Raw genomic sequence first — 26,320 nt, 5'->3', positions numbered from 1 at the left:
ATTCTATTGGCATTAAAAGGACAGCACTGAACTGGTTTAAATCCTACTTATCAGACAGGTTCCAGTTTGTGCACATCAACAATGACTCTTCTGAGCATACTAGGGTTAATCATGGAGTTCCTCAGGGTTCTGTCTTAGGACCAATACTGTTCACATTATACATGCTTCCTTTAGGCAATATTATTAGGAAGCACTGTCTTAATTTCCATTGTTACGCTGACGACATTCAGTTGTATTTATCTATGAAGGCAGATGAAACTAATCAGCTAGCAAGACTGCAAGATTGTCTTAAGGACATAAAGACCTGGATGACCTATAATTTCCTACTACTAAATTCAGACAAGACTGAAGTCATTGTATTTGGCCCCAAACATCTTAGAAACTTGCTTTCAAAGCATATAGTTACTCTGGATGGCATTACATTGGCCTCCAGTACTACTGTGAGGAACCTCAGAGTTATCTTTGACCAGGACATGTCCTTTAACTCAGGGGTCCCCAACCTTTTTTTGTACCAGGGAACAGTTTCACGCAGAAACACATTTTCAAGGACCGGGTAGGGGCGTGAAGGTTCCAATAACAAAAACCTTAATCATTATATTTAGTATGTAATCTGAATGCAACAATTACATTTTATATTAGGCACTTTCATGAACTATTACACTATAATTTCAACTCACCAAAATGTAGAATCAGTGGGAGCTCTGGGCTTGTTTTCCTGCAACTAGACGGTCCCATCTGGGGGTGATGGGAGACAGTGACACTCGAATTGTATTCCTTATATCCAGTCTACTCCGTAGTCTTGTTTTTGTTGCAGTCACTGCAGAAAACCCCGCCTCACAAAGAGGTTGAAAATGGAAGCTGGACTTTCAGTGCTTTTGTGGCAATGTCAGGATGTTCTGCTTTGACTTTACTCCAGAATGCAAAGAGATTTGAAGTTGTTTCAAACATGGATTGAATGCCACCATCATTTGCAATCTCAACTAGCTGTTCCTCTTCTTGTAGGGTTAAAGTTGATTCCCCTGGCTTGTTCACAAATGGGTTCCGGATCCATTCCTTCCCCAGCCTGGGGTCTTTTGCGATGGGGAAGTAATGCTCAAACTCTTTTGAAAGCTGCAACAGGTGATCATGCACTAACTGGGTGAATGAAGGTCCAAACTCAGTCTCTTCCATAATCCCTGCTACTATGTGAAACATGTCAAATATCCCTGTGTTCACGCTCCGTCTCCATAACTCCAGTTTGGCTTTGAATGCTGCAACCTGATCTGCCAACTTGAAAATGGTTGTCATTTTCCCCTGAAGTGAGAGATTGAGCTCATTGAGCAGGTTAAAAATGTCACACAGGTAAGCAAGTTTGGAGATCCAATCAGCGTCACTGAAGTATGCTGCCAGTGGTGACTGTTTTTCCAAGAAAAATCTCTGCAGTGACTCTCTTAACTCAAAAACTCTTGCCAGCGATTTACCTCTTGAAAGCCATCTCACTTCTGTGTACAAGAGAAGGCGTCTTTGTTCTGCATCCATCTCTTCACAGAGCTGTTCGAACAGACGTGAATTCAGGGCATGTACTTTTATGTGGTTAATAATTTTTATCACGTCTTGCAAAACGCTGTTAAGCTCAGGTGGCATTTTTGGGCTTGCCAGCATTTCCCTATGGATGACACAGTGTGTGGACTCACATTCAGAGGCGACTTCCTTGATCCGCGTTGTCACACCTGAAAGCCGCCCAGTCATCGCAGCCGCTCCATCCGTGCATACACCGACACAGTGCGACCAATTAAGCCTCCCTGATATGTATGCGTTCAAGGACTTGAATAACTCTGCAGCTGTGGTGTTCGTTGGCAGAAATAGTGCACATAGCAAATCCTCATGTACATCCTCTTGAAAAACGTATCTCACAAAAACGAGCAATATTGCTTTGTTGTCAACATCTGTAGATTCATCACCTGAATCGCGTACCATGTTGACTCATTAATCCTCTCAACTAACTGTGCCTCGACGTCCTCTGCTATTTCATTAATCCTTCTTGTTACGGTGCTCGCCGAAAGGGCGATGTTTTCGACCTTTTTTACTGCAGCCTCTCCGAAAAGTTCGCTGCAAATGTCCTGTGTAGCAGGCAAAATCTTCCCCAATAGTAAAATGCTTCTTAGCTTTAGCAATGCGGTCCGCGACCAGGAATGATGCTTTTAGCGCGGACACATTTGTTGAAGTAGTGGCCTTCAATAATTGTTTCTGTCCTTCATGTTCCCGTTTTTTTTCTTTCAAAATATTCTAAGGGCCTTTCTTTCAATGCTGGGTGTTTTATCTCCATGTGGCGGCTCAGTTTTGATGGTTTCATGGCTTCATTAGCAAGTCTGTCACCGCATATTACACAGAGTGGGTGTGGGGCTTGTGAATCACCTGTTGCGATGAACCCGTAACTCAGGTGGGAATCTTGGTATTTTCTTTTAAATGCAGCTTTCTTTTTGCAGGCAGCCTGTGACCCTTCTGCTGTCTCATCGTTGTCTCGTTTACCCTTTCCAAATAAACTCTCCAGTGAACTCTGTTTCTGGCTCATTTTGCGAGGGCTAGCTTGCATTGCTGATGCAGGCTAAATACGTACTAAAGAGTCAAGCGCGGAAGTTAGGCGAGGGCGGAAGTGGTTGTCTTTCAAAATAAGACACCAGGAAGCAAAAACATATTTTTATATATATTTTAATCACGATTATTCATTCTTTGCCGCCCGGTACAAAACGATCCACGGACCGGTACCGGTCCGGGGCCCGGTGGTTGGGGACCCCTGCTTTAACTCACACATAAAACAAGTCTGTAGGACTTCCTTTTTCCACCTGAGAAATATTTTAAAAATCAGGAACATCCTGTCTCAGAGTGATGCAGAAAAACTAGTCCATGCATTTGTTACTTCTAGGCTTGACTACTGTAATTCCTTATTATCAGGTTGTCCCAATAGCTCTCTGAAACATCTACAGCTGATCCAAAATGCTGCAGCCAGAGTACTGACGGGAGTCAGCAAGAGAGATCATATTTCTCCTATACTGGCTTCTCTTCATTGGCTTCCCGTAAAATCTAGAATAGAATTCAAAATCCTTCTTTTGACATATAAAGCTCTTAACAACCAATCTCCATCATATCTTAAAGACCTGATAGTACCATATTATCCTAGCAGAACTCTTCACTCTCAGACTGCAGGCTTACTTGTTGTTTCTAGAATCTCTAAAAGTAGAATGGGAGGCAGAGCCTTCAGTTAGCAGGTGCCTCTCCTGTGGAACCAGATCCCTGTTTAAAACCTTCCTTTTCTGACAAATCTTATAGTTAGGGCTGACTGGGGGACCCTGAGGGGGTCAAGCTGGAGTCTTCATTTGCACAACTGACTTCCTCTTGACGTCCCTTTAGTTTGCCCCTAGTTCTGCTGCTATAGGCCTAGGCTGCTGGGGAACCTCTCTGGATGCACTGAGCCCTTCTCTAACTAGCTTTGTATTTACTATATATACTATTATTGCATTACACTCACTCTGTTTCTCTGTGTGTCCTTTCTCCCCAAGTGCCCCTGGTCCCAGAGCTGGATGCTTCAGATCTGTGGTTGCTCTCCCACCAACTGGCCTAGTCTCCATCTGTGGGATGCTGCTGCTGACCTTCCTCCAGTCCACTGCTTCCAGCTGGATGATCACCACTCTACTGTGCATCGCCCTCACTATACTTGATATTTTCATGTACATACTGTTTGAATTTTACTACCAGCTATTTATGTAGTATATTTAATGCCAGAGCCGTACACCATAACAGTTAACTTATGAATCAATCTCAATGTTAGCTTGTACTTTGTATGTATCGTCTATCTTATAATGCATGTATCCAACTGTCTGTCATATGTTCCTTGCTCCCCACCCCCCTCTTCTCCCATCCCTCCCCTTCTCTACCTCTTCTGTCCCTCTCAACCCACCGGCCAGCAGGCAGATGGGTCCCCTCACATAAAGAGCCGGGTTCTGCTCAAGGTTTCTTCCCTGTTAAAAGAGTGTTTCTCTTGCCACTGTCACCTTAGGGCTTGCTCTGTGGGTTGAGGCATATGGGTTCTGTAAAGCGTCTTGAGACAATTTGACCTGTAATTGGCGCTATATGAATAAAATTGAATTAACAAGATTGTTAAATGTTTAGGCGTGAAATAAGTGTACACTATACCTTTTTTCCCTGTACAAATGAGCTCAGACAATCCAATAATGCATAGACAGGGATTTTAATGTATGTTTCACTTACAAATGTGTTCCAAGCACAAATCACTGGCTTCCACACTAAGCAATAGTCACTTTTCAACAACCCACGATGCATTCCATCTGTGCATACAGTCGGTACTGTAGCCCAAAACAGTATTTATTAAAAGGCAACAAATTTATGGTACAAATACTCATTTGTACAACAAACTTTACCACACACCATCATTCTCTACAAGCGGTTCATAAGCGATCAGAGGAGAAACATTAACGCAAATCATCTCTTTCTTTTAGATTGATGCTGTGTAAAATCTATGAACGAAACATAGGTGCATTATAATAACTGACGCTGTGGCCAATCATGAAAGCGTCTAGGTGAGCACCTCTGAGGGTGAGGTCAGTGTGACGTTTTCCTCTTAAATAATTTTAATATTATTCTTGTTTCCCGAGCAAATAACAGAGTGGTCAGCTACTGGATATGGTTATGCATGTCAGCATCACTTGTTTCATTACAGTGAAATATAAAAATCTGAAGTTTTTCTGCTTGTGCACAACAACTTGTTAGTAGGGAACAAAACAAAAAGATTCAAGATGGGGTATTTTTGTTGTTATTTCCTTACAGCAGACCATTCTCTTACTGTACATTAATAGGCTTTGCCATTTTTCATTAAGATTTTTTTTTTTAAACAAATTGATTCTACAGAAGAAAGAGCTTTATGTAAACCAACTTAATATAAAATGAATAACATTAGAAGGCAAAGAACAGGAGTTAAATCAGAGTGCAGGAGACAAAACCAGTCATTAGCAATTGTGGCAACGGATCAAATTAGCAGAGTTGTTTTCATTAGCAGGAGATCAACAGTAATATTGAATCTGTCAACATTAATAAGACTGGAGATGACAAGTGTCTCCATGTGTCAGATTTCCTCTGCTTCTCTGGCTGTTTCTCTGTCACAGTAATTCATGACATACAAACAATTCATAAAGGAAATAATCTAAAAAATATCATTCTTCTTTTAAAATTACAGTTTGGCTTTATCATCATAGTCCAAATACACCACAACGCCTATGCAACAAAGCTGCAGAATAAAGCTCAAAAATACTTTTCAAAGCAACACATTGAACTTGCTTTAACCGGCTGAAATGTTATCACATTTTGTTGCTCTTTACTCCTTTGCATGACTGGATTTTAAATTACGAGTAAAACATAAGACAAAACCTTTCCTTTAACTGGCACTCATTTCATTGCACCTGTAACATTATCACAATTTTAAAAAGATTCACCATTTTCAAGCCACATCATGCAAACATAAGCAATCAGTATCAAATGTCTATACTCTTCAGCGAGAACAGTGTAAATATGAAAGGGAATTATTACAAGGCTAGAACAAAGTGATCAGAGGGCAGGGTCACATCAGTGGAAAATTTTCACTTTCACTGCCTTTGAAAGTGGCTGCAACAGGCCCTGGAGAATAAAGTATGGATTATTCAAAGAAATTTGCATTAAGCTCTTCTACATCTGACGCAGTGCATCTAAATCGTATAAATGAACACAATTCCCCAACATTTACATTTTAAGATTGTTTTTAAAAGCCAGGTGCTGTGTGTTTGTCTATGCAGATTTTTTAAAGGGAGCTAAATGAATGAAAAAATATGATGCACATACTCATGCACATAAAAAGTACTGATGGGTGTCAAGTGAAGATGAAGTGAGTCATATATAATCAAGTATAGTAGACGGTGCGGGATGCATATAAAAATTTGGCTGCAGGTTTTTGTTTTTTTTTTTTTTCTCTTTTTGGATCCAGACAACCTATGTAATCTTACTTAGTTTAGCCTCAGTAAAAGCTAAACACACAAAAGTCAGTGTCTGTAAATATAATTTTTAAGCTCCTCAGCCAAGTTTTAACATTACTGTTAATTTTTCATTTCATATTGTAATTTTTATGCATATTTTTAATCAGATTCTTCATTTTGAGCTTATGAAAAACAAAATCTTACAAATTGTGTGCAGGACTCCAGTCTAAAACAGTTAATTTTGAGGGGAAAAAAATAATTTTAAAGCTGATAATGTGACACATACAAAATATGAAGTTACAGAAAGATTTTGTGTTGCAACAACTCTACAGAAAAAGACAACATTTTTCAGAAGCTACCCATCAACAATAAACCCATCATACAGTATATCCTAAAGGCACCTTAGACAAAGATAAATCCCTGTGTTCGAGTGGTTGAAGAGGTTTAGGGTTGAAAAAAAGAGACAAGAGAAGCCTTTTTCTCTCAAAAAGCCTAACCTCAGCATGGAAACATTGTTTTGCCACAACAAAGGCTACATAGTAGATAAATGGAGTTTCCATTGCATAAACTATTCTGTTGCTGATTGTCTAAAAGCATGACTTCAAGACAGAATGCAGATTTGTAATATTACAAGGTTTGACTTAATTTGCTCCATCGCTCTGACACTCCATCACTGAACTGCGATGCTGCGTTTCTGCAACAGGTTATATTTTAAAGATAACAAAACATGCATTGGGAAATTATCTCCTGATCATGCAGATATCATTGCTGGATTTACACTCCAAAGTCTAACAGTAGGAGGCTGAAAAGACAACACAAAAATGTACAAAACAATAAAACAAACAAAGAGACAGGCTGAATCATTAACTCAGTAATAAAAACAGTGTCCAACAAGCTCTGTCCTGCTTCTGCAAAAACAATCCCACAGACACGCTGGTGGAGGAAGTTGATTCCCCTCCTTCAGTAGTATCCTCTTCCCCCCGATTTAACTCATCCCAAAAATGATCTGCTCTGGTGCATCATCATTATCATCAAGTCTCCCTCCTCCACCTTTCAAACCATTGTATGTCTTCCTTCTCAGGCTGGACAGGCTTGCTCCCCCTGCAGGCGAGAGGTTGGAATGACGCTGTATTCCTAACCAGATAAGGGGGGACAGTGCCTCCGGTTCCACCGAGGGGGTTAAAATTAGAGAGTGACTTGGGGTTGATTAGATAGGTAAGTGGCGCAGGTTAGGATCACACCCTGCTGGTTGGGTGGCAGCGGTAGGTGCAGTTGGACAGAGGGTCTGCTCCGCCGTCGACGTTCTGAGAACATCCTCCCTCACAACAAGCCTCTAAGTGAGAGAGAGAGAGAGAAGGCGATACTATCAGTACTTTGACATTAAAGGCAGTTAAATGACGTCTCTTCCTGTATCTATAATCATCATAACTATGCCTGTGAGAAAAACTAATGACTCTGAGGCACCTGCATCTTCTTCTGGCATCAGTAGATGAGTTCGGCACTGACTTGGCAAGTTGGGACTTGGTCCTTCCTGACCTGTTCCCAGCTGGAGACGCCTCATGTGACGAACCACTGCTGTTGCGTTGAACGCTTGCTGCAGAAGAAAAGTCACAAATACAGAGGACTTTCAAGGACAGTAAAATCTCACATACCTGATAGCTGCCCTATTGGCACCAACTAGGGTCTGGACGGCAGAATTTAATTAGGATTTATACCCGTACTAAATCTTTAATATTTTTGATACTTGAAAATTACAAAAGCAAAATATTGCAAAGAGTTATACCTGAAGGTTCAGATCAAGACCAGATTGACTCTAGCTAGACTGTATTCTCTAAAAGGGAAAATTAACAATGCAGCCTGTATTGTGGAAGTGCATCCAAGACAAACTGGGAGTCTGACTTACCCTCCACTTGCTCTTTGCAAAATTCTTCTTGATCTGTGCACTGACAGACTCATGAATGTTCTTGTCCAGTGCAGTATCCCCAGCAATCCTGATAAAGGAAACAGAAAACATCTGTGAGTGTGTTTGCAATGGATATACATCATTATTGTACAAGTACAATAATGATGTCAACCACGATTAACACGAAAAATAGAAAATTTAAATGTAGAAGCTTGAAGTGAGTCACTTGAGCTGACGTATCAGGGTATCTTTGCAACAGAACCCTTTACAGTCATGATAGAGGATTACTGGAGTCATACCAGGGGTGCTGCAGAGCCTGCTCACAGGTGTAACGTATGTTTGGGTCTTTCTCCATCAGATGCACTATGAAGTCTTTAGCTGTAATGAAAAAGATTAAAAGTGTTGATATAAATCATTTTCACAAAATTGGTGCATTCTATGCTATAATAGCATTTATCAGAAGCTTTATCCAGCTTATTTATATAATAACATTTCAGTGTCCAATCCAAATGTCGAGGTATGAAATGATCCAGAAAAATCCCCAATATATCAACGTAGGATTTGTTCAAAAAGTTGGAGAGATCTGAGTTAAGGGCAAGAACTAAGACTGGAAAAAAAATCAAGATGGAATCATTGTCTTGCATCGTGGGTTAAACGGCTGCCAGGTGAACCATAAGGATCGAATAAAATGTTTCCTAGCTTGAAAAAGTTGAATAATTATTCAGTCTAAAAAGGAGAGAGTTGGTCTTGTACTTGTGACTTGCTAAAGGTGAGATGTGTCAGTGGATACTAACCCCTGATCCAGTCTTAGAAGGTCTTTAAAGATGACTTTTGTATTAGTTTAAAATGTTCTAGATAAATGTTAAATGTTAATGATGAAAGATCCTTTCTGTCTGAAGAATTCAACATTGTATAACTGTGGCAAAGAGGAGATCAGCACATTGCTTCCAATACCCTGTAAAAATTAGATTTCCTTTATTTTATAGGACATTTGTGCAATGTAATATTCAATACTCATTTCCAGAGATATTTTCATGACTGCAAAAATTTTGAAATTTTTCCCAGACATGTGCTCTCTGGAGTCTGTGTTCCTCCCACACAAGCTTTGATCACAAGCGTTGGGCTGCGATCGAAAGAATGACATCACAGAGCAACAGCAATGTAACTTCTGACCTCTTTTCTGTGTGCGAAGTATCAGTAATTTAGGAAGATGACAGTTCCTGGCTACTAATCAAATATATCCAGAGGACCTTGTTAGGTTTGAAGTTGAGGAAAAAAACTAATTAAATATAATCAGATTGTGGAAAGGATCCCAGCTGGCCCAGACAAATATGAAATAATTAATGAAAACAATGTGCTGCAGCTCAAAAAATGAGAGTTCCAAAGAGCTCTTTCTGAAGGGTTTACCTCGTGCCTTCATGGCAGGACTGGAGGAAAATAGGTTGATTTGTATCATACCTGAATCAGAAATATCATCCCAGTAAGGAGAATCAAACTCATATTCTGCTTTCAGGATCTGTTCAAACAGTTTGGCATCATTCTCATCATAGAAGGGAGGGTAACCACACAACCTGAAACAGAGGAGAGGACAGTTTCTTAACAGACATGCTTGAACTTACGAGAAGTGTCCCATTAGGTTTGCAAATCACGCTGCAATGTGATTGATCCCTATCAACACAAAAGTTTACTAGACTAATAAAATATTGTATCCATGAAGAATTTCTTAAAAAGAAATATGTTATGTTATTAAAAGTGTACTCACAGAATATAGGCTATGACACCAATAGACCAGCAGTCCACTGCTTTACTGTAGGGCTTCTGAGCCAAGACTTCAGGGGCTTAAAGAGAAAATACAAGGTGATACAACAGGTTATACAAAATTGGACTGAAACTTCATTATGCTGAACATGTGTTTTTGTGCCTCTTTTTATGACTTTTGTACATATTTTTCGCAAGCTTTTACTAATGAAACCGTGGTGTAAAAATTATGATCAAAGTGGTGTTTTATGCTCCCCATTGTCATTATGCTAACACAGCATATGTTCCCTATCATGTAAAACTGGCTAATTAGAAGCAGACTTCCTAATTTAAGACAGTATCTGAGTCCTTTACCAACATATCCAGGTGTTCCACAGGCTGTCGACATCACACTGCCAGAACCTTCAATTTTAGACAGACCGAAGTCACTGATCATGATTTTGGAGTCTTCTTCCATGCTGTAGTACAGCAGATTCTCTGGCTGAGAGTTGGAGGGACAAAATAATAAGCAGGGATGTAAATAAAGGACCATCACACTAGAGCATGCAAACTTTTCCCTGTGTACCATCACCTCATAAAGACAGTAATTACTAATCTCCATAAAAGGATTATATGCTTGTAAAGATGGGATTACATGGACAACACTTAAGCCTGCTTTTGTTTACTCTCAGCAAAGTAATGCTAGAAAGGAACAGACATGTTTTTAGTTTGGGCAAACACAAGACGTTTTTAAGTTCTGACAATATTTTGGTTACACGAGCTGCTGCATGGACAGAATGGAGCAGTTTTTCAGCATTTACAGCTGGAGATAAAGATTCTTCAAGGTTGGATTTTTTCATCCACAAAAACATGTAAATTACAAATGTACTAAAGTACAGAAACACAGAAAATAAATCCTCACAAAATGAATCCACAGATAAAAACATAAAATTTTCTTCCATGATGTAACCAACAATAGAAGAGACTCAAATTCATTATCATTTGTCACATAAAGACAAATGTTTCTGACTGACCTTGAGGTCGCGGTGCACGATGCCCATGTCGTGGAGGTATTTGACAGCATCCAGAATCTGCTGAATGAGTTTACTGGCATCTTTCTCTGTGTAGAAGCCTTTCTCAATGATACGATCGAAGAGTTCCCCGCCAGACACTCTGGACAAAGAGATTCCAAGATATGGAAACACAGGGAATAAAGGGACAACAGAGGAGTAGTAAGATGAAGTCTGAAAGTATCATCAAATGTGCAGCAGGGAAATTAAAAAAAGATTTATTACGAAGCATAATCCCTAATAACTAGAACAAAGATACATATCAATTAGTTAAAATATTTCTAATGGCCTTTCATCTGCAGCAGTTGAATGTTTTGCTATCAAATGCAAAAAACTTGAAAGTGTTTACATGTAAAAAGCCCAGAGGAAGCCACATTAAGTTTCATGAGGGCTGTCTGACATTAACCACTAGATGGAGACTTTACTCTACTTACAGAACATACAAGACTGTGAAGACGTGTGTTTGAGTGTCCAATATTATCAACACACATACCAAACACACACTTAGTATTCTAACATACCTCAATACAAAGACAAGAAAAGTAAGGACAGGACAACACATGCAGAGGTAATGAAAGAAATAAAATACAGAAGCAAAATACAAAATATGTCAGAAGTGTGGGGGTCTAGTCTTTAGCTGTTTATACAGTGAAAAGCTGAGTTGGCAACAAAGTCCCTCATCAGCTTCTTAACACATTTTTAGTTCCTTCATGATGCATTCCTATTCCTTCCAACATTTAGACATCTCTTTGCAGCGTTTGTTTTTGATGTTGTCAAAATCCAAATTAGGCATCATCCATTAGAGAGCGAGCAACTATGAATCATGTGCAACACAATGTGTATTTAAAGGTCACACAAATTTTATTATGAGGGAGCCGAAATGCGTTGCCACATAATGCAACAACTAATATTTAATGATAAATGGGCACCCTCCCTCTCCGCTGCTGCCTTTCATTTCTCTGATTTGAATGTGATTAATGGATAAATCATTCATATTGTGTGGAGTATCTTTGTGTATGTTGCTCCTGATCCTGATCTGTCCCATGTCTGGTTCTGTCTCTGACATTTTGGTAGCTGAGGTGGGTGGGACGCTGACAGGCTGCTGGTGTGAGAGCAAACTCCCCACTGTTGCTCACGAGTAAACATAATACAGTGTTTTGTGTGTGTGTGTGCATGTGTTTATGCACGTGTGAGTGTGTTACAGAGTGCAATTAATAGCATGTGACAAGCAATGTGTGGGAGATAGCACAAGTAGGCAGTCTGACAACACACAGAGAGGAATCACACAGTCTTGTACATATGTGAATACTCACAGTTGCATGACAAGGTAGAGGTGTGATTTACTCTCAAATATGTCTTCCAAGGACACAATGTTGGTGTGTTTAAGCCTGTGAGGAGGGAGAAAAGAGAAAGAAGGCAAGAAGGTAAGTTGTTAAGTCTGGTCTTCTTTGTATAATACTTTAAGATATTTCTGTTTGAACATCAATACTTGTGAGATAACCTGTAGTTGTGTTATGAGAAAACAGAGAATGTCTTAATTGGGGTTTGAAATCCTATAGGCAGGGATGGGACACTCCACTGTGTGCTGGCATGCAGCTCCTTAATTGGCTGAACTCTGTGTTCTGCTGCCATCTGAGACCCGTGAGTGCAGTGACAGAGGTGAGAAAATGACTCACCAGATCAAGATTGGTATTGTTCTTCTCTGTCTAACCAGTGTACACTGGTACCACACCTGTATTCTGTTTAACATCTGTCTCATACACATCCTGTAAACATTTGTGCTTCGATGTATCATGTATATAAATACAGAATGACAATTTACCATTTACTGGTTTATACAGAAAAGGGAAGTGTACTAAAGTGCACTTTACTATCATACCAGAATGCAGGTAACATATCAGCATTAGTAGCATCTTTCCATCCATTTGCTATACCAACTTATCCTGTGGAGGATCACAGAGGGCTGGAGCCTATCCCAGCTGAGAGGCAGAGTACACCCTTACAGACACTTACACATGTCCACATGTCAATTTAGCCTCACCAGTTAACTTATCATGCAAGACTGAGTGATGAAACCAATGCATGCACAGGGAGAGGCCCCATTTGAAATCATGACCTTCTATCTGTGAGGAAAGCCACCAGCCGCTCAGCATTGGTATCAAAAACTGTTAAATGACATCCAGCCCTGGATGAGTACATGTGTGTCATTATCGTATTCCCGTGATGTGAGAACTATGAAAAACTTAGCTCAAAAGTGCTCTGTGAGGTTTTCTTGGAAACAGACAAAAGTTATGTTTATACCATTACTGGTTTGACTGATTATTGGATTCTGCATTTTTCTACCTATCTGTATTGTTCATTAATTTATTTATATATCAATTTTGCATAAAATAAGTTAATTCAAAAGTCCTTCACTTCTTTAGCTTTCATGCAGCCGCCTCTCTCTACGTGTAATCATCTTGAGCAGTGTCCCGCCCACAGCTCTACCTGAATGGATCTACATCGTGACTAATAGGTTTCAACACTGAAAGATAAATGTCAAAAAGTTCTCTTTTAATCAAATGGACACAAAACATTAAGAATCCAAAGCATTTCAACTGGGTTTTATGTTGGGACTTTGTGTCATTCTAAATTTTGATAACAACATTCTCATTTTTACTGCATATAAATAGTAATTCCAAATAGCAGATATCTGTCTCCTTGATTAATAATGATCAATAACAAAAAAAAAAAAACATATTGACTGAGCACTAATACTCAGTATCATCAGTACTTTTTTTTACTGCCTGTCTCTGATGGCATGTTGACGCCACTGTGGGTTGCAGGAATAGCAGCTAACCAAGGACAAGATGTGAATAAACACTACAAACAAATAGAGACCCACTCATACAAATACTGCACGCAACCTTTAACTGCAACTTTCACACCTACAGCAGTATCTGGTGTGTGTGGTTTTGAAGGTTACTGAGCTGAAGGCATGAAGACAAAGACAACACGAAGCCATGTGTCTGAGATGTACTGTGAGGTAACTTGTGTATGAGTCAGCCTGAGCTCATGCTGGATTACAGCAATCATTCTTATCCAGATTGTAACGATGCACAGACACCTTCATTCACCTGCTTAGATCCATGTGGAAGGAGAGATGGACCTAGTGAGGGATGAGTGATGGATTAAAACTACAGGGTGAACTCATACGAGTTCAAATGTGTTCACTCAGTTACACAAGGTCCAGAACATGCAGTAAATGTTTTGCATGTAACCTGAATTACTGTGCAGGTGTGTTTGGTGGGTGATGAACCAGTGGTGGATGTTAGTCATGGTGATTGTCAGAGAACTGACATCTCTGTTTAGTCATTTGCCGACTCCTGTCAGCACCTGTGGACCTCACAGGGCATCAGATCACAGAAGTCAGCAAATTAGAGAACAGAGTTGCCTACTGTGCAGCATCTTGTGAAACTAGCAGATTCTTAAATCCACAATCTGTCAAGTTTCTGACACACTTGATTGATTTACTGAAGAAACCTTCTGAACAAGCATTTTGCTAAATCTCTGTGTGTTTGAAAGCTATGAGTTAAAGCCACCTCAGTTTCCTCTGAAATTACATTTGTTTGAACTGTTGCCTATTCGTCTTATTTATATTGTATCCTGTTTTCTTACAACTTTGAGACAAATGTTTTTGCTTTTCTTCCTCCAGAGCACTGAGTGGGCCAGTTATGGATGAATGAATCTGCAGGATCTCAAAGTTCCTGTGGTGGGAGAAGTGTTTTCTAAAGTGTCTTGTAGTTTCTGTGAACTGTTTCCAAACAGAAACCTCTCTCTCCTACTGTAATCAGAAAACGCCTCCCCCAGGTCAGGAGACATGCTTTCGTTTAAGTCACATGTCGTTCTATATTAGAAACTCTGTTTATGGATTATTTGAATTTCTAGTTAGGTAGTGGCTATAAAACAATTACTTGGATGCTTGCGCATTAACAGAATCATACAATTTATAGTATTGTTTAACATTTTCTGAATAATTAATTTGCATGATCCCACAACTTGTTTGTCTAGGAAGTCTCCTTTGTCCTCCTGACCCTTATTTGACACGGAGCAGAATATAAAATCACGTGACCTGCTGCATGCCTCATCTCATGCATGCACTATGTAGCAAAGGTGTCAGATATAATCTTGTGGTCCGATACACACTATATCTGAGTCCAACATTACGCAAGATGTGCACATGGCATTTCTAGCTCAAAGACATACTGTAACGAGTCTTCTAAGATTAGTATCAAAAAGAAACTTCACATAAATTGCTGTAATTGGCACAACTACAAATGACCGGGAGAGTGTGATTACTCACTGCATTTGCAAATGTCTGTGTTTGAGTAAATGTTTGGTCTGGATAAAATGGGAAGAGGAGGAACAGCTAGCTAACCAGTGTGATTATAACACACTAGTTCATTAAACCACCACTATGCTGGGCAGCTGCTTTACAGTAATTAGAAAGAGAAAACAGAAAAGCAAAACAAGAAAGAGTTAATTACACAAGGATCCTCTTTCTTTGCACACTAGCTTGGCCATTAGACACTTGAGTGATAATAAACGGACTCTTTTTATATGAGTCAAATAAACAATGTTACAAGTGAAGGTTGGAAACACCAAGTAAACACCAATAAATTTCAACTCACAGACATAAGTAGAGTTGTTGAAGAAAAGTCAGTGTGACACGTTTGGCTCTGGCCTCATATGAGGTGGAAGCAGAGATAGACTGAATCACATTACATAGTGCCGGAGTGTTTATAAAAGGCAAGCATTTCCTGGTGACAGCTGTCTCCTGTAGTCAAAAACAAGACAGCAGGTTTACCTCAATTATTTATGAGAAGAGACACAAAAGTTGGCTGTGAGACTAAGTTTAATTCATGGGAGCAGTATGATGATATTTGTCTTTCAGCATTTATACACATGACCGGCTTTGTGTTATCACAACTCCCGGTTTGGTTTCATTATTGTACTCAAACAGCTGGATTATATCATTTTAGTCTGGTGATTTCATGAACAACAAACTAAACAAAATGATTTTACTCTATACCTAAATTTGCAGGAATACTTGAGCTGATGCATTTTGAGCAGAATTAACAGATTTTTAGGCCACTTTGGAGCAGCAGAACAGGCTGACTACCAACGTTGACATATCTCCTTATAAATTTGTTTGTGTGGATTTATTTTCATATCCAGCAGGCATAGGAGAACATTAGAATTCCTTTTTTAGTTTAAAGAAAGTTTGCAGTAAATTATTCAGTGCCCTCTTGGCTCCCGTTTGGTCTCCATCAAATCTTCACGGAATTGTCTGACCCTTTAAAAGCTAAATGCTCAGCTATGATCACTAGATTGCAGTTTTTATTAGTAATGGGACGGATAAGGAAGAAATAAACCACAAAAGTGATCTGAAAGATGCTATTTTCTGCACTAAAAACAATATTTTTTTACACATCACCCAATCATCTGATCCACTGAATAACTATTGATTACAGCAGCATTAGGTAAATGTGTACTATACCTTTAAAATCCTCGACACTCTGACCCCATCCCTGCTCTGTGTACTGAGGGGGAGTTGTGGATGGTGTGTTAAAATGACTAATGAAACCGTTGTCTATACAAACTTCAGACAGAGCTAGCCCCGATTCCCGAGCCAAGTTTACATCAGTTTACTTCATTTGTCTAAATTGTAACCGAACTGCTAACTAACCCCTACCACTGTCATTCCAGCATCCTCACCTCAGGAGGGATCATCGCTGTATATTGGCACGAGTTGTGTGTCTCCTGTAACCCAGGCAACAAGAGCTCTAAAAATAACTTGGGACCCAATGTAGATCAGCCATTTTCACTGTGGTCTGTAATTCCCTACATCTAAAGAAAGGTGCGTTTGAAGCGCTCCACAATTACAGAGCATTACTGTCACTGCTTTTGTCTTAATATAATGGAACATTACGTGTCTTGCTCAGGTACAAAGAAAAGTTTTGGATGAGGTGGGTGAAGGTGAATCATGTGCAGTAATTTCTGTAGGAGTACATGCCTCTGGGGGTACTATATCCATAGTACATACTATGGTATTTGGAGACAATATAAATCTAGAACAAAGGATCAAAGTATATTAATTGCATTTTTAAATCAAATCACAAATAATTGATGCAGCACCTTGATCTTTAGGAGCTAATGTTGAACTAAAGGTGATTACGCTGAATAAAATGTCATTATGTTTCTACTTGTTCATGTTAATGCTAACATTAAAGCATGAGATTATATCAGTTCACATAAACAACTACAAACCTACTATTACTGCCTGTTCCTAAAAATGATGCTCACAGCAATGGAAAAGTCAAAAAGAAAGCTGCTAGTCAAGTAAATCCACAGTTTGACAACAGTCTTCTTCAACAGAAAGTACTTGAAGTTAAACTGTTCATAGTCAGGGCTGTGTGGCTTTTCTTCCAGATGACATGCATTTAAGGAAACAGAAGATGCTGCTGAATTTTGAAAATGTCATTTGAGCACCACCTATGAAATTCCATTCTCCTTATTGTTCTCTGCTTGGGAAAGTAAAAGCAAAACCATTGGGTTGCTAAAAAAACAGGAGGGAAGGAATTTTTTCTTTTTTCTTTTTACTAATTTGGATAAATTGGTTTTCTTACTACAAAACTTCTAAGTCTTTGTTGCTGGAATGTAAGATAAGTAAAGATAAGTTTAATTAAAATCTTCTTTTGGATATACAGTTTGTATTTAATTCCTAGAGTGCATGAGTTACGCAAAGCTCAATATGATGTATATCAAATGTCTTAAACTATATCATTTTACTATAGTATGTTATATATGATTTTACAGTATATGATGTCTAGTAATGTGATACAACTTACATGGTGCAGTAATGGAGATTCAGTGATGAAAAATTCACCATCTTAACCCTTGTAGCTAGTATTTCAGATGCAGGCAAAAGGTCTGTATTTACAACCGAGGCATATGACAAACCTTAAATTACAAGTTTAGTTTATGTATTACTATATATAGAAGTATGCTGTTTAACAAAGAAATATATAAACTTCCACCTACTTGTGCAGGACTGCTATCTCATTTTCAATGCTGTTTTCTTTGCCCTCTAATGCCTTCTTGGGGATACACTTGATGGCCACCAGTTTCTGGGTCCTCTTCTCCTCGGCCAAAACCACCTCTGAGAAAGCTCCCCTGAAACACAAACACAGAGGCCAGTCGGTCAGATCATCAGCGCCTCACATGCATCAGCGACATTGTAGAGAAAGAAAGGAAACTCCAGCTTCTATATTAAACTGGCCTAACTTTTGTGATAACTTGGCTGCTATTATCTAAGTGCTGGTAGAAATTTTAGCCTGCTGAAGCCAGATTGTGGTTATTTTTACCACCAGCCTCTTCATGAAGTCTTTGGATTGCTGAGTCAGGCTTTGAAGAGCCTACAACCTGGTGGGAAGATTTGGAAGCACCAATATCAAACTCTCAGGTCTATATTTAGTGCCAATTGTTGATACTGGCCAAAAATATGCTTAAATTAAAACTGACTCATGTGATGCCCACTAATCAACTGGATGGCAAAAGTGTAGAGTACAACAGTTAATATTAAGGTGAGAGAAGCAGATATACAACTAAGCCCATGTGTGATTCCATTTTTAGCATATTTGTAAAAAAGTAGTAAAACAAGCATCTAGTAATGTTGCACTGTAGTGCTGTGCAATGCTGTGTTGTGACATGTTGTTATATGCACAGCTTCTGCATCTTTTCTGACTCCTTCTATAATAAAGAACATCACATTTCTTTCTCTCTCCGTGTTTCCCTCCCAACTCAAATCAAAACAAGTACAGCAAGATAAGTCAAAGTAAAAGCAAAATAATTATAGCATTTTCCCATGACCCATTTACCAGCAGAGGCAGACTTTTAAAGTGAACTCTGGCATTTTTACCAGGATGTCTGACTCAGATCCAATGCTGCATAATTACAACATAAAATCATCACCCACAATTGTAAGTTTCAACCTAGTGCTATTAGTAGTACAACAGAATGAGACACCAGTAGGAAAGGATGTTTAAAGTTGGGATGGAGCAAGATGAGAGCTCGCATTATTATTTCTTGGCTGCGTTAGAAGTTCCCAGCTAAGCTGTAGTAGCCTTCTTATTGTGTAAAGTTTCAGTGTGAACAACATACTTCTTATGTCTGTTGATAATAATGGTAATAAAGTTCTACAATGGAAGTTGTCTGTAAAAAAGTTATGAAAGCTCCTATAGGAGTAGGTCACATAGTGTCTATGTAAGCTGAACCTGTACATAACTGTTCAAAACTGAAATGACGTGATGTTTTTGGAAGAAAAAAAACCCGGCAAAAACAAAATGAATGACAGAAAATTGTGTTGATTCTGTTTATCTGTGGCATAAATCAACATTATATTCTGCTTTTAATACAGCAGATTGATGATGTTCTTCTGTACATTTAGCAATATTTTAAATACTACTTCCAAAACTAGATGGAAGGGTTTTTAACACACTGGGATCTCTTTACGGTTTCATATACACTGTGGTTATAGACTATCTTGAAGCTTACAGTGCAGATAGAGACTGAAGGACAACTTAAGTGTATATATAAGCACAGCCCCAATGTAAAACATCTGTGTATCCCCCCCAATAAGGCCTCCATGTCATACAGGATGGACTGCAGAAATGGGAAAGATCCTCATGTTTACGACTTGCAAGTGTTCATGTTCCTGGAAAACTTTAGACTGTTCTGTGGTTACTGAGTTGGTCATGTGAAGGTTAAAAATTCTGTGATATGCCTGATGTGAGGTATTTATTTGATTTTCCATGTTATAAAAGTGCCAAGTTGGATAATTTGGGGATTTCAGAAAAATCCCAGCTGTAGTATGATATGAAAACAGCCTCGCAGTGTTTTCAACTTCATGGATTACAAACGTAGACAGAGTACAATGTCTTAAACTAAGTCCCACATAGGAGAAACAGTTTATTAAGTGACAATTCCAATTTGCAATACACAAGTATGGTATGTAAAAGTCATGCCATTACAAGAAATGATCAGATAATTTTACTCATTACCAAACAATAAAAGTGATTCCTACAATCAATGTAGTCAGACTCATATTTTGAATATATATTTGAATCCACAGACGTTCAACAATTGTCCAGTCCCTTGAATTTGCATCCTCCTGACCGAACTGCACATTCAACAAAAATGTGCTCCATTTATTTTTTCACAGTAAAGGCCTGTGACAGAAACGCGCTGCACTGTATTGATATATGTATTGTTTACATCACTGATTCGATACAAATCTACTTTATCACATGAGCTAAAGATTCTCTTTTTCTATTTAGAATAGCATGAATGTCAATACAGCCATAAACAACTGACAAACCCTCTTCTGTTGTATTTCAGCTGAAGAGATGAACACTTCTGGATGAGTGTGGTTACATTTTTACAGGGACGTTTGCATATCAGACCTTACTCATACTTCCTCTGATGTCTTGCTACCAATCAGTTAGTCACTTTACATCACCTCACAGTAAAAAAAAACATTTTTATTATAGAACATTCTATTATTTGATTACTATATTGGTCTGTAGGCTGCCAATAAATGATAGCAGTCTCACCATAAGCAACGTAGTCTCTATCATCTTAAAATCTTTGGCCGTGAGGTTTAAGAAAAGTTTGAAACTGCAATACCTGACCAGCTCAAAAATAAAGTCATGCATTCCTCTTGCATCACTATCTGTGTCTGCAGATAGCTACATGTGTGGGCAGAAGGGAACCACAACCACCCAGTCAGTAGGGCTATAGATACATTATCATTTACAAAGAAGGAAATGCGGTTCACAGTTCCATACCAGTGTTACCAGAAAAGGAAGCTAAGTGACATACAGACAATGCATTGTTCAACAATGCTCTCTTCTGTGTAAATGAAATGCCTTCCTGCAAATAGTATTTAAATTTAAACTTGACAATCCACAACAAAGGAGAACCTCTCATTTGTGAAAAAATGTGTAAAATACTATCAGTGCTTTAATTTTTCTTATAAATTAACCTAACAGGTATGTATACATTTTACCATCTGGTGGCTCAGTAATGTCAGGTTTTTCTCTACAGAAGGCATGAAACAGAACAGTTGAGCTACATTAGTAAGGTGTGAACGTTTCCACAACACTGCACAGTGAGGTAAAGTTGTCTGACTTGATGTCGCAGCCTGTCGCCTGCAGCTCACTGTCTCTTTCTGTTTGTTCTCCCTGTAATATCTTAAATTGACAAAACAGTGCAGAATGTCTAGTATGTCTATATTTTATGGATCCTTTAGTGGCTTAAGCTTCAGCTTAGTTGTTTTGCTTTAAGAGTTATACTGATAGTGGTCCACTGTCAGTATAACAAACTCTATATTCAAGCCCTCCATTTGCACTTATTTTAATGGAAATGCTGCTTCAAAGAATTATCGTTTGTACAATAATAAATTCAAACACCAGCTACAGTAGTGACAGCTTCTAGTGACATTTTGCCAACCAGTGTTACTGTGACCTGAAATACAAACAGAAAGCTGCTGTTTTACTTGCTCCTGATGGCTGATAATCTTGGAGCTGGATTTTCAGAAAATATGATAATATCCCAGGTGCATGGCTGTTTTTAATGCACGTCTCAACATGCAAGTCAAGTCAGTATGAAGTTGTTCAGTGAACATGAAACTGAAGTACATTGGTTTCCTAAGAAAACAACTGAGGTGGATTTGGATAAATGATGCATACATTTCTAGAAATTTACTTCAATTAGAGTTTTGTACATTATTCCCAATCAGACAATTGTAGTCCATGCAAAGAATGAGAGATATAGCTAAATAAACAGTAGGTAAACATCAAAAACACATCTAATCTCTTGTTCCATAACACTCTTTATGCTGAGTGAACTACATCCATATCTCTGGTGCTATTAACCTAACAAAACAAACTCTGAACCCATTTTCTTGATCAAAGTAACAATCATCCTGGGAGTGAAGTCTCGTGGTCACATCTCAACAAGAAAGTAAAACTGCCACAGAAAGGCCATTAGCTTTGGCAGGAATCCAGCTGTGTGGAGGAGGCTGTCAGAGCTGCAAATTCCAGTGCAGCATCTGGAGGATTTAGTTGACATTCTCCATGCATCCACTGACAGAGCAAAAGGGCTCTGGGGAAGTGTCAAACAGTGGTTCACGCAAACATTAAGGGAAATCTGAGAACTCTAATGCAGTGTTTCCTCTAGGAATTTTGTCAGCAGCCAGGAGAGAAGGGTTTTGCTGTAACTGGGTGGTGTGTGCATGTAATATGCCGGTGGTCAGTAGTTAAGTCAAACACATAAGAGCACTTCATTCTTCTTGATTTTTTAAAAAAAGAAAGGCTTGAAGGCAGTATGCTGAATTGCAGAATATAGTTGAAAGACACATCTGACACCCTGATGCTCCCATTACAATCTCCTGCTCTTATCTATCAGTCTAAGAATAAGTAGATCAGCAGAACAGAATGTAACTATACTAGCCTGAGAGACTTGATAATTGTTGTCTTGTTTGAAAATTATATTTGTCTAACTGGTCCCCAGAAGATGCTGCAGGCTGTCGCTGCACAACACATACAGCAGAAACACTGTAATGTGTTTCTGACTACAGTCATCTATCTTTCTATTGTTTTTCTATTTTTGGCAAGCAAACTGCTATCTGTGTCACATCTTTGTCTAACTTTAATTGTTTCAGATAATTTTATTATTAAGATTTATGTCTAACTGGAGTAAGATTTGATAAGTCTGCTCCACAGACTAAAACAACAACAAGCCTTGTTCCGCTGGACAGCAGACAGAACCTACAAAGAACAGAAACTCTGTACTTCCAACTTCCTGCCACCAAACAACACTGCACATTGTGTTTATGCAGATCCAGAGGATACTTCCTCCTTTGTGAATCTCAGGAAACTGCGTCGTTTCATTGTGCTGGGTAATATTCTCTAACACAACAGCTTTACAACTACACTGCTACTTTTGCTGAAGAGTGACTGCGGTTGCCACTTTTCAGTTATTCTGCTTGACAATTACATAGTTGTTAATGCTACAATGTTGTGAAAAAAGCAGCACAAGGAGAAAATATTCATACAGCCAATTAACTGACTCAGTAACGTGAATTACAGAGCATAACCTACCTGAAGTTTGCAGACACTGCTCCCAATATTTGTGATGCTTGACTTTGAGATTGCAACTGCCAACCCTCAGAGTATTAAGCCGAGTAGAATCTACAGAGTCTCTGTTTAAAACTGGTCTTTTCATACACTTTGCACTGAGCAACACAAACGGAAATACACAAATAAATCACTGTGTTTTTAACAATGTTGATTCTGGGCATAATAATAATAACAACAACAATAATAATAACAACAACAACAACAACGTTATTGGCAATGGTCTGCTTAGTTCTACAGCTACTTACATTGACCACACTGTTATTATCGAAGAGATAAATTCTGCAATTTAAAAGATTTTTATATGCACCGATAAAGTGGAGGGAGATTTTTTCATGTTTGATAAAAACAAAACAACATATAGAGATCTTACTACAAAGACACTTTTTAAAAGTTTATTTGGGGAAACAATACTGAAGAGCAATATTTTCATGAGCTCTGCTCCTTGTCTCTCATGTGGCAGCATAAAGGCCCACAGATCCAAATATCTATTGATAGACTATACAGTGGAAAGGCACAACACCATTCTTGTTCTGTACGTAATGCAGGGAACAGGAAGAGATAATCATCTGAGAGGCATGTTGCATGTGGCTGCATGGCAGATGTTACACAAATCACAACGCTACAAACTATTAAACTACGAATAGCCTTTAAGAAAATGTATTGCTCAGTAGTTCTACAATTTTTCACCCCCAAGAGGCCACATTCATCCTGAAAATTAGAAGACTAAATCCAGTTTTGCCCTGCCACTGGCACAGTGCAGGCTCAGAGAATATAAAGTGCATAACTGTGATCAATATTGGATGGGCGTACAGTAGTGTTGGGAGTTTGCTGAAAGCTTAATCCTAGCAAAGGTTTGAGCTGGATTATAAGGTAAACAACTATGTTTACTGAGCTGTTCCTGCTCCAAACAGGATATTCTTACCCCCGCCATGGGAACTGTGTCCAGACAGAGGAAACACACATATACACAAACACAGAGTACCAATGGACAGCTATTAGCAACTAAACCCTCGATGAAGTTACGCTTGCCACTATCCAAACAGTAGGGTGTATTCTCAGAACTTCACTGTGCAAATACTCAACACAGGAGATTAAATATAGACAAATATAAACTACAAGTGCGAGTGTAGAGCTTTAAACTGTTCAAATATTTGCACACATTCTGTATCCAAACACTTTATATGATGCCCAAACAGTGAGCAAAATGCAGCCTGTTTTACTTTCACAGCTGAAAGTTCAAATACTAGCATAGCTATCTCACTCATTTTATGATGGCACTTTCTGCATATGACTAAGCTGCTTGCTTAAAATACAAACTTGGCATTAAGTAGTTTTTGTCACTTCAAGCAACCATTTTATGAGTGTAACACACAATGCTTCACTCTGCTTCCAAAAAAGTCTCAAAAAAACCTCATGTCTTTTTGCATGCATTTCTGCTGACTCCCAAACATACAAATGCACACCATAAATGCGAATGTGTTCCAAGAGATGATCATAAGAAGTTGTGGTAACGTGCACTCAGTGCAAACATGACCAGACAATCTCTCATTATTTCCAAAGATAACAATAAGGCACACTTTCACATGCAATCATCACAAGACGAACACAAATTTGCTTTCCCTTGTTAGTTAAGAGTCAACCCCGGCCCACTTTCTATATGGTATAACTGTCATTTCTTGCAGTTTGCTCCTGAAATAAACAGGAATGAAGTCTCAATCTACTCTCTTTAATGACAGGTTTTTGCCTATTCTTACCATCTGCTGTGTTAAACACTGTAGGTATTTGTGCCAATGGAGACACATCCGGTAAATATACCGTGTTAAACTGAACTGTAAGGTATGTGTTGAAAAAAAAAAAAACAGAAAGTATTCCTCATATTGTATGGTGTTTTGAGAGTACCAACATTTCTTGACTCCCTCTTGCATACATTTTTCCTATAAAACCCTCTTTTCTCAAACTCCAACCAACTGTGCCATCTGTCCTGCTGAGAAGTTGGTCAAGAAGGTGTGTAAACAGATGACAAAATGGTAACTGTGGAAAGGTCAGAGAGACATAGGGAAGGACCATCTGGTCCAATCAGAGCTGAGAGACGCCCAACTGTGATACTGGCCCTGAAACATGAAAAGACCATCTTGGCTCTGTGGGCTTTCCAAGCATGAAGATCTGCTCAACCAAACCACACACTAACAGAAACCTCCTTATGCATGTAACAGTTTAATGCGAGAATGCAATATATGAGCATGATCTGAAGTTTCAACCCTAATGAGAAAGAAAAATATTTACTACTCTAATGTTATATTTACAATGGACCTGGATAACTATGTGTAATTGGTGGATGTGCACAGATAGCTGCAGACACAATGGGCGTGTAGTTATGGTTATTACACTATTTTCTAGTTCACCTGGAGGACTTGGTTCCATACGTGTGCAATAGATCAGCTGACTTATGTCATGCATGCACACTACTGCCCATATACATAGTTGTCACACAGACTGTTCACAAATATTGGGCTGCATGTGGACGTCTGTGGAGAGGTCTGCACTGTCTTTCACAAACTTGGGAAAATGGCAAAAATATGAGTTACACAAGCCCTAGCAGATCTTCATGTACATACAAAGTATAACACTGGCCTTACTGCTGTGCTTCAGACTAACTTCTCTTGTTAGTGTAGCTTCACACAGCAGGCAGCTGTTTTTAGTTTAAAAAAAAAAAAAAAAGTGTTCTGTGCTATACCCACATGGGCAAAATGTAAGTAATGCAGGTTTAAACAATCCAAACACTTATGTAGTTTTATTATTTATCGATTTGTATCATTTGTAATATTCTGTGTAACAGCCTGAGGTCACTGTTCTGTCTGTTTTTGGTACAGTGTGGATGTTAAGGAATTTCTGTTAATGTATGTAGAAAACCTGCTTCAACAGTAAGATCTAAAAAAAAAAAAAAAAAAAATACCAGCAGTGCTCCAGTGTATGTTTAAGTTGGCAGTATGTAGAAATGATGTATCATCAGAGACTGGACTGGTTCCATATAAACCTCGCTTGCACTGAATGCTGTGTTCTCCTGAGTAAAGTTACTTATATGTACACCGTCCAGTGGCAGCTATTTATATTTTCGTCACGCCCCTATGTATGATGACAATAAAGCTATTCTATTCTATTCTATTCTATTCTATTCTATTCTATTCTATTCTATTCTATTCTATTCTATTCTATTCTATTCTATTCTGCATATGCCATAATAAAATTTTCTATTGTGTTGACCATTGCTTTGGTTACAGAACTGTGTGATAAGAAGCATTTATTTAGTTTCCTTTTAACGGACAAGAGATGGTATCATTGCATTTTGTTCGCTTGTAATAACAACATAATTTG

General features: G+C 38.7%; 1 protein-coding gene across 2 annotated transcripts in view; it reads right to left on the bottom strand.

Annotated features, from left to right (window-relative positions):
- Nucleotides 1–4,206: 4,206 nt before the first annotated feature.
- The window catches only part of camk1b (calcium/calmodulin-dependent protein kinase Ib), a 41,076-nt gene continuing 18,962 nt past the window's right edge, over nucleotides 4,207–26,320 (bottom strand). For both annotated transcript variants that reach the window (XM_023297390.3, XM_023297389.3), the window contains 10 exons: nucleotides 17,790–17,921; nucleotides 12,020–12,094; nucleotides 10,671–10,809; nucleotides 10,012–10,138; nucleotides 9,662–9,737; nucleotides 9,358–9,470; nucleotides 8,199–8,277; nucleotides 7,900–7,987; nucleotides 7,461–7,590; nucleotides 4,207–7,329 (listed from right to left, as the gene is read on the bottom strand). In XM_023297390.3, coding sequence (XP_023153158.2) covers nucleotides 7,232–7,329; nucleotides 7,461–7,590; nucleotides 7,900–7,987; nucleotides 8,199–8,277; nucleotides 9,358–9,470; nucleotides 9,662–9,737; nucleotides 10,012–10,138; nucleotides 10,671–10,809; nucleotides 12,020–12,094; nucleotides 17,790–17,921 — 1,057 coding nt within the window. In that variant the 3' untranslated portion in view covers nucleotides 4,207–7,231. The remainder of the gene's footprint in view (nucleotides 7,330–7,460; nucleotides 7,591–7,899; nucleotides 7,988–8,198; nucleotides 8,278–9,357; nucleotides 9,471–9,661; nucleotides 9,738–10,011; nucleotides 10,139–10,670; nucleotides 10,810–12,019; nucleotides 12,095–17,789; nucleotides 17,922–26,320) is intronic.

The sequence above is a fragment of the Amphiprion ocellaris genome, chromosome 5 (genome assembly GCF_022539595.1).
Source record: "Amphiprion ocellaris isolate individual 3 ecotype Okinawa chromosome 5, ASM2253959v1, whole genome shotgun sequence".
Classification (NCBI taxonomy): Eukaryota; Metazoa; Chordata; class Actinopteri; family Pomacentridae; genus Amphiprion; species Amphiprion ocellaris.
Note: the sequence above shows the minus strand (reverse complement) of the source record. Positions and strands in the feature narration are given on the sequence as shown.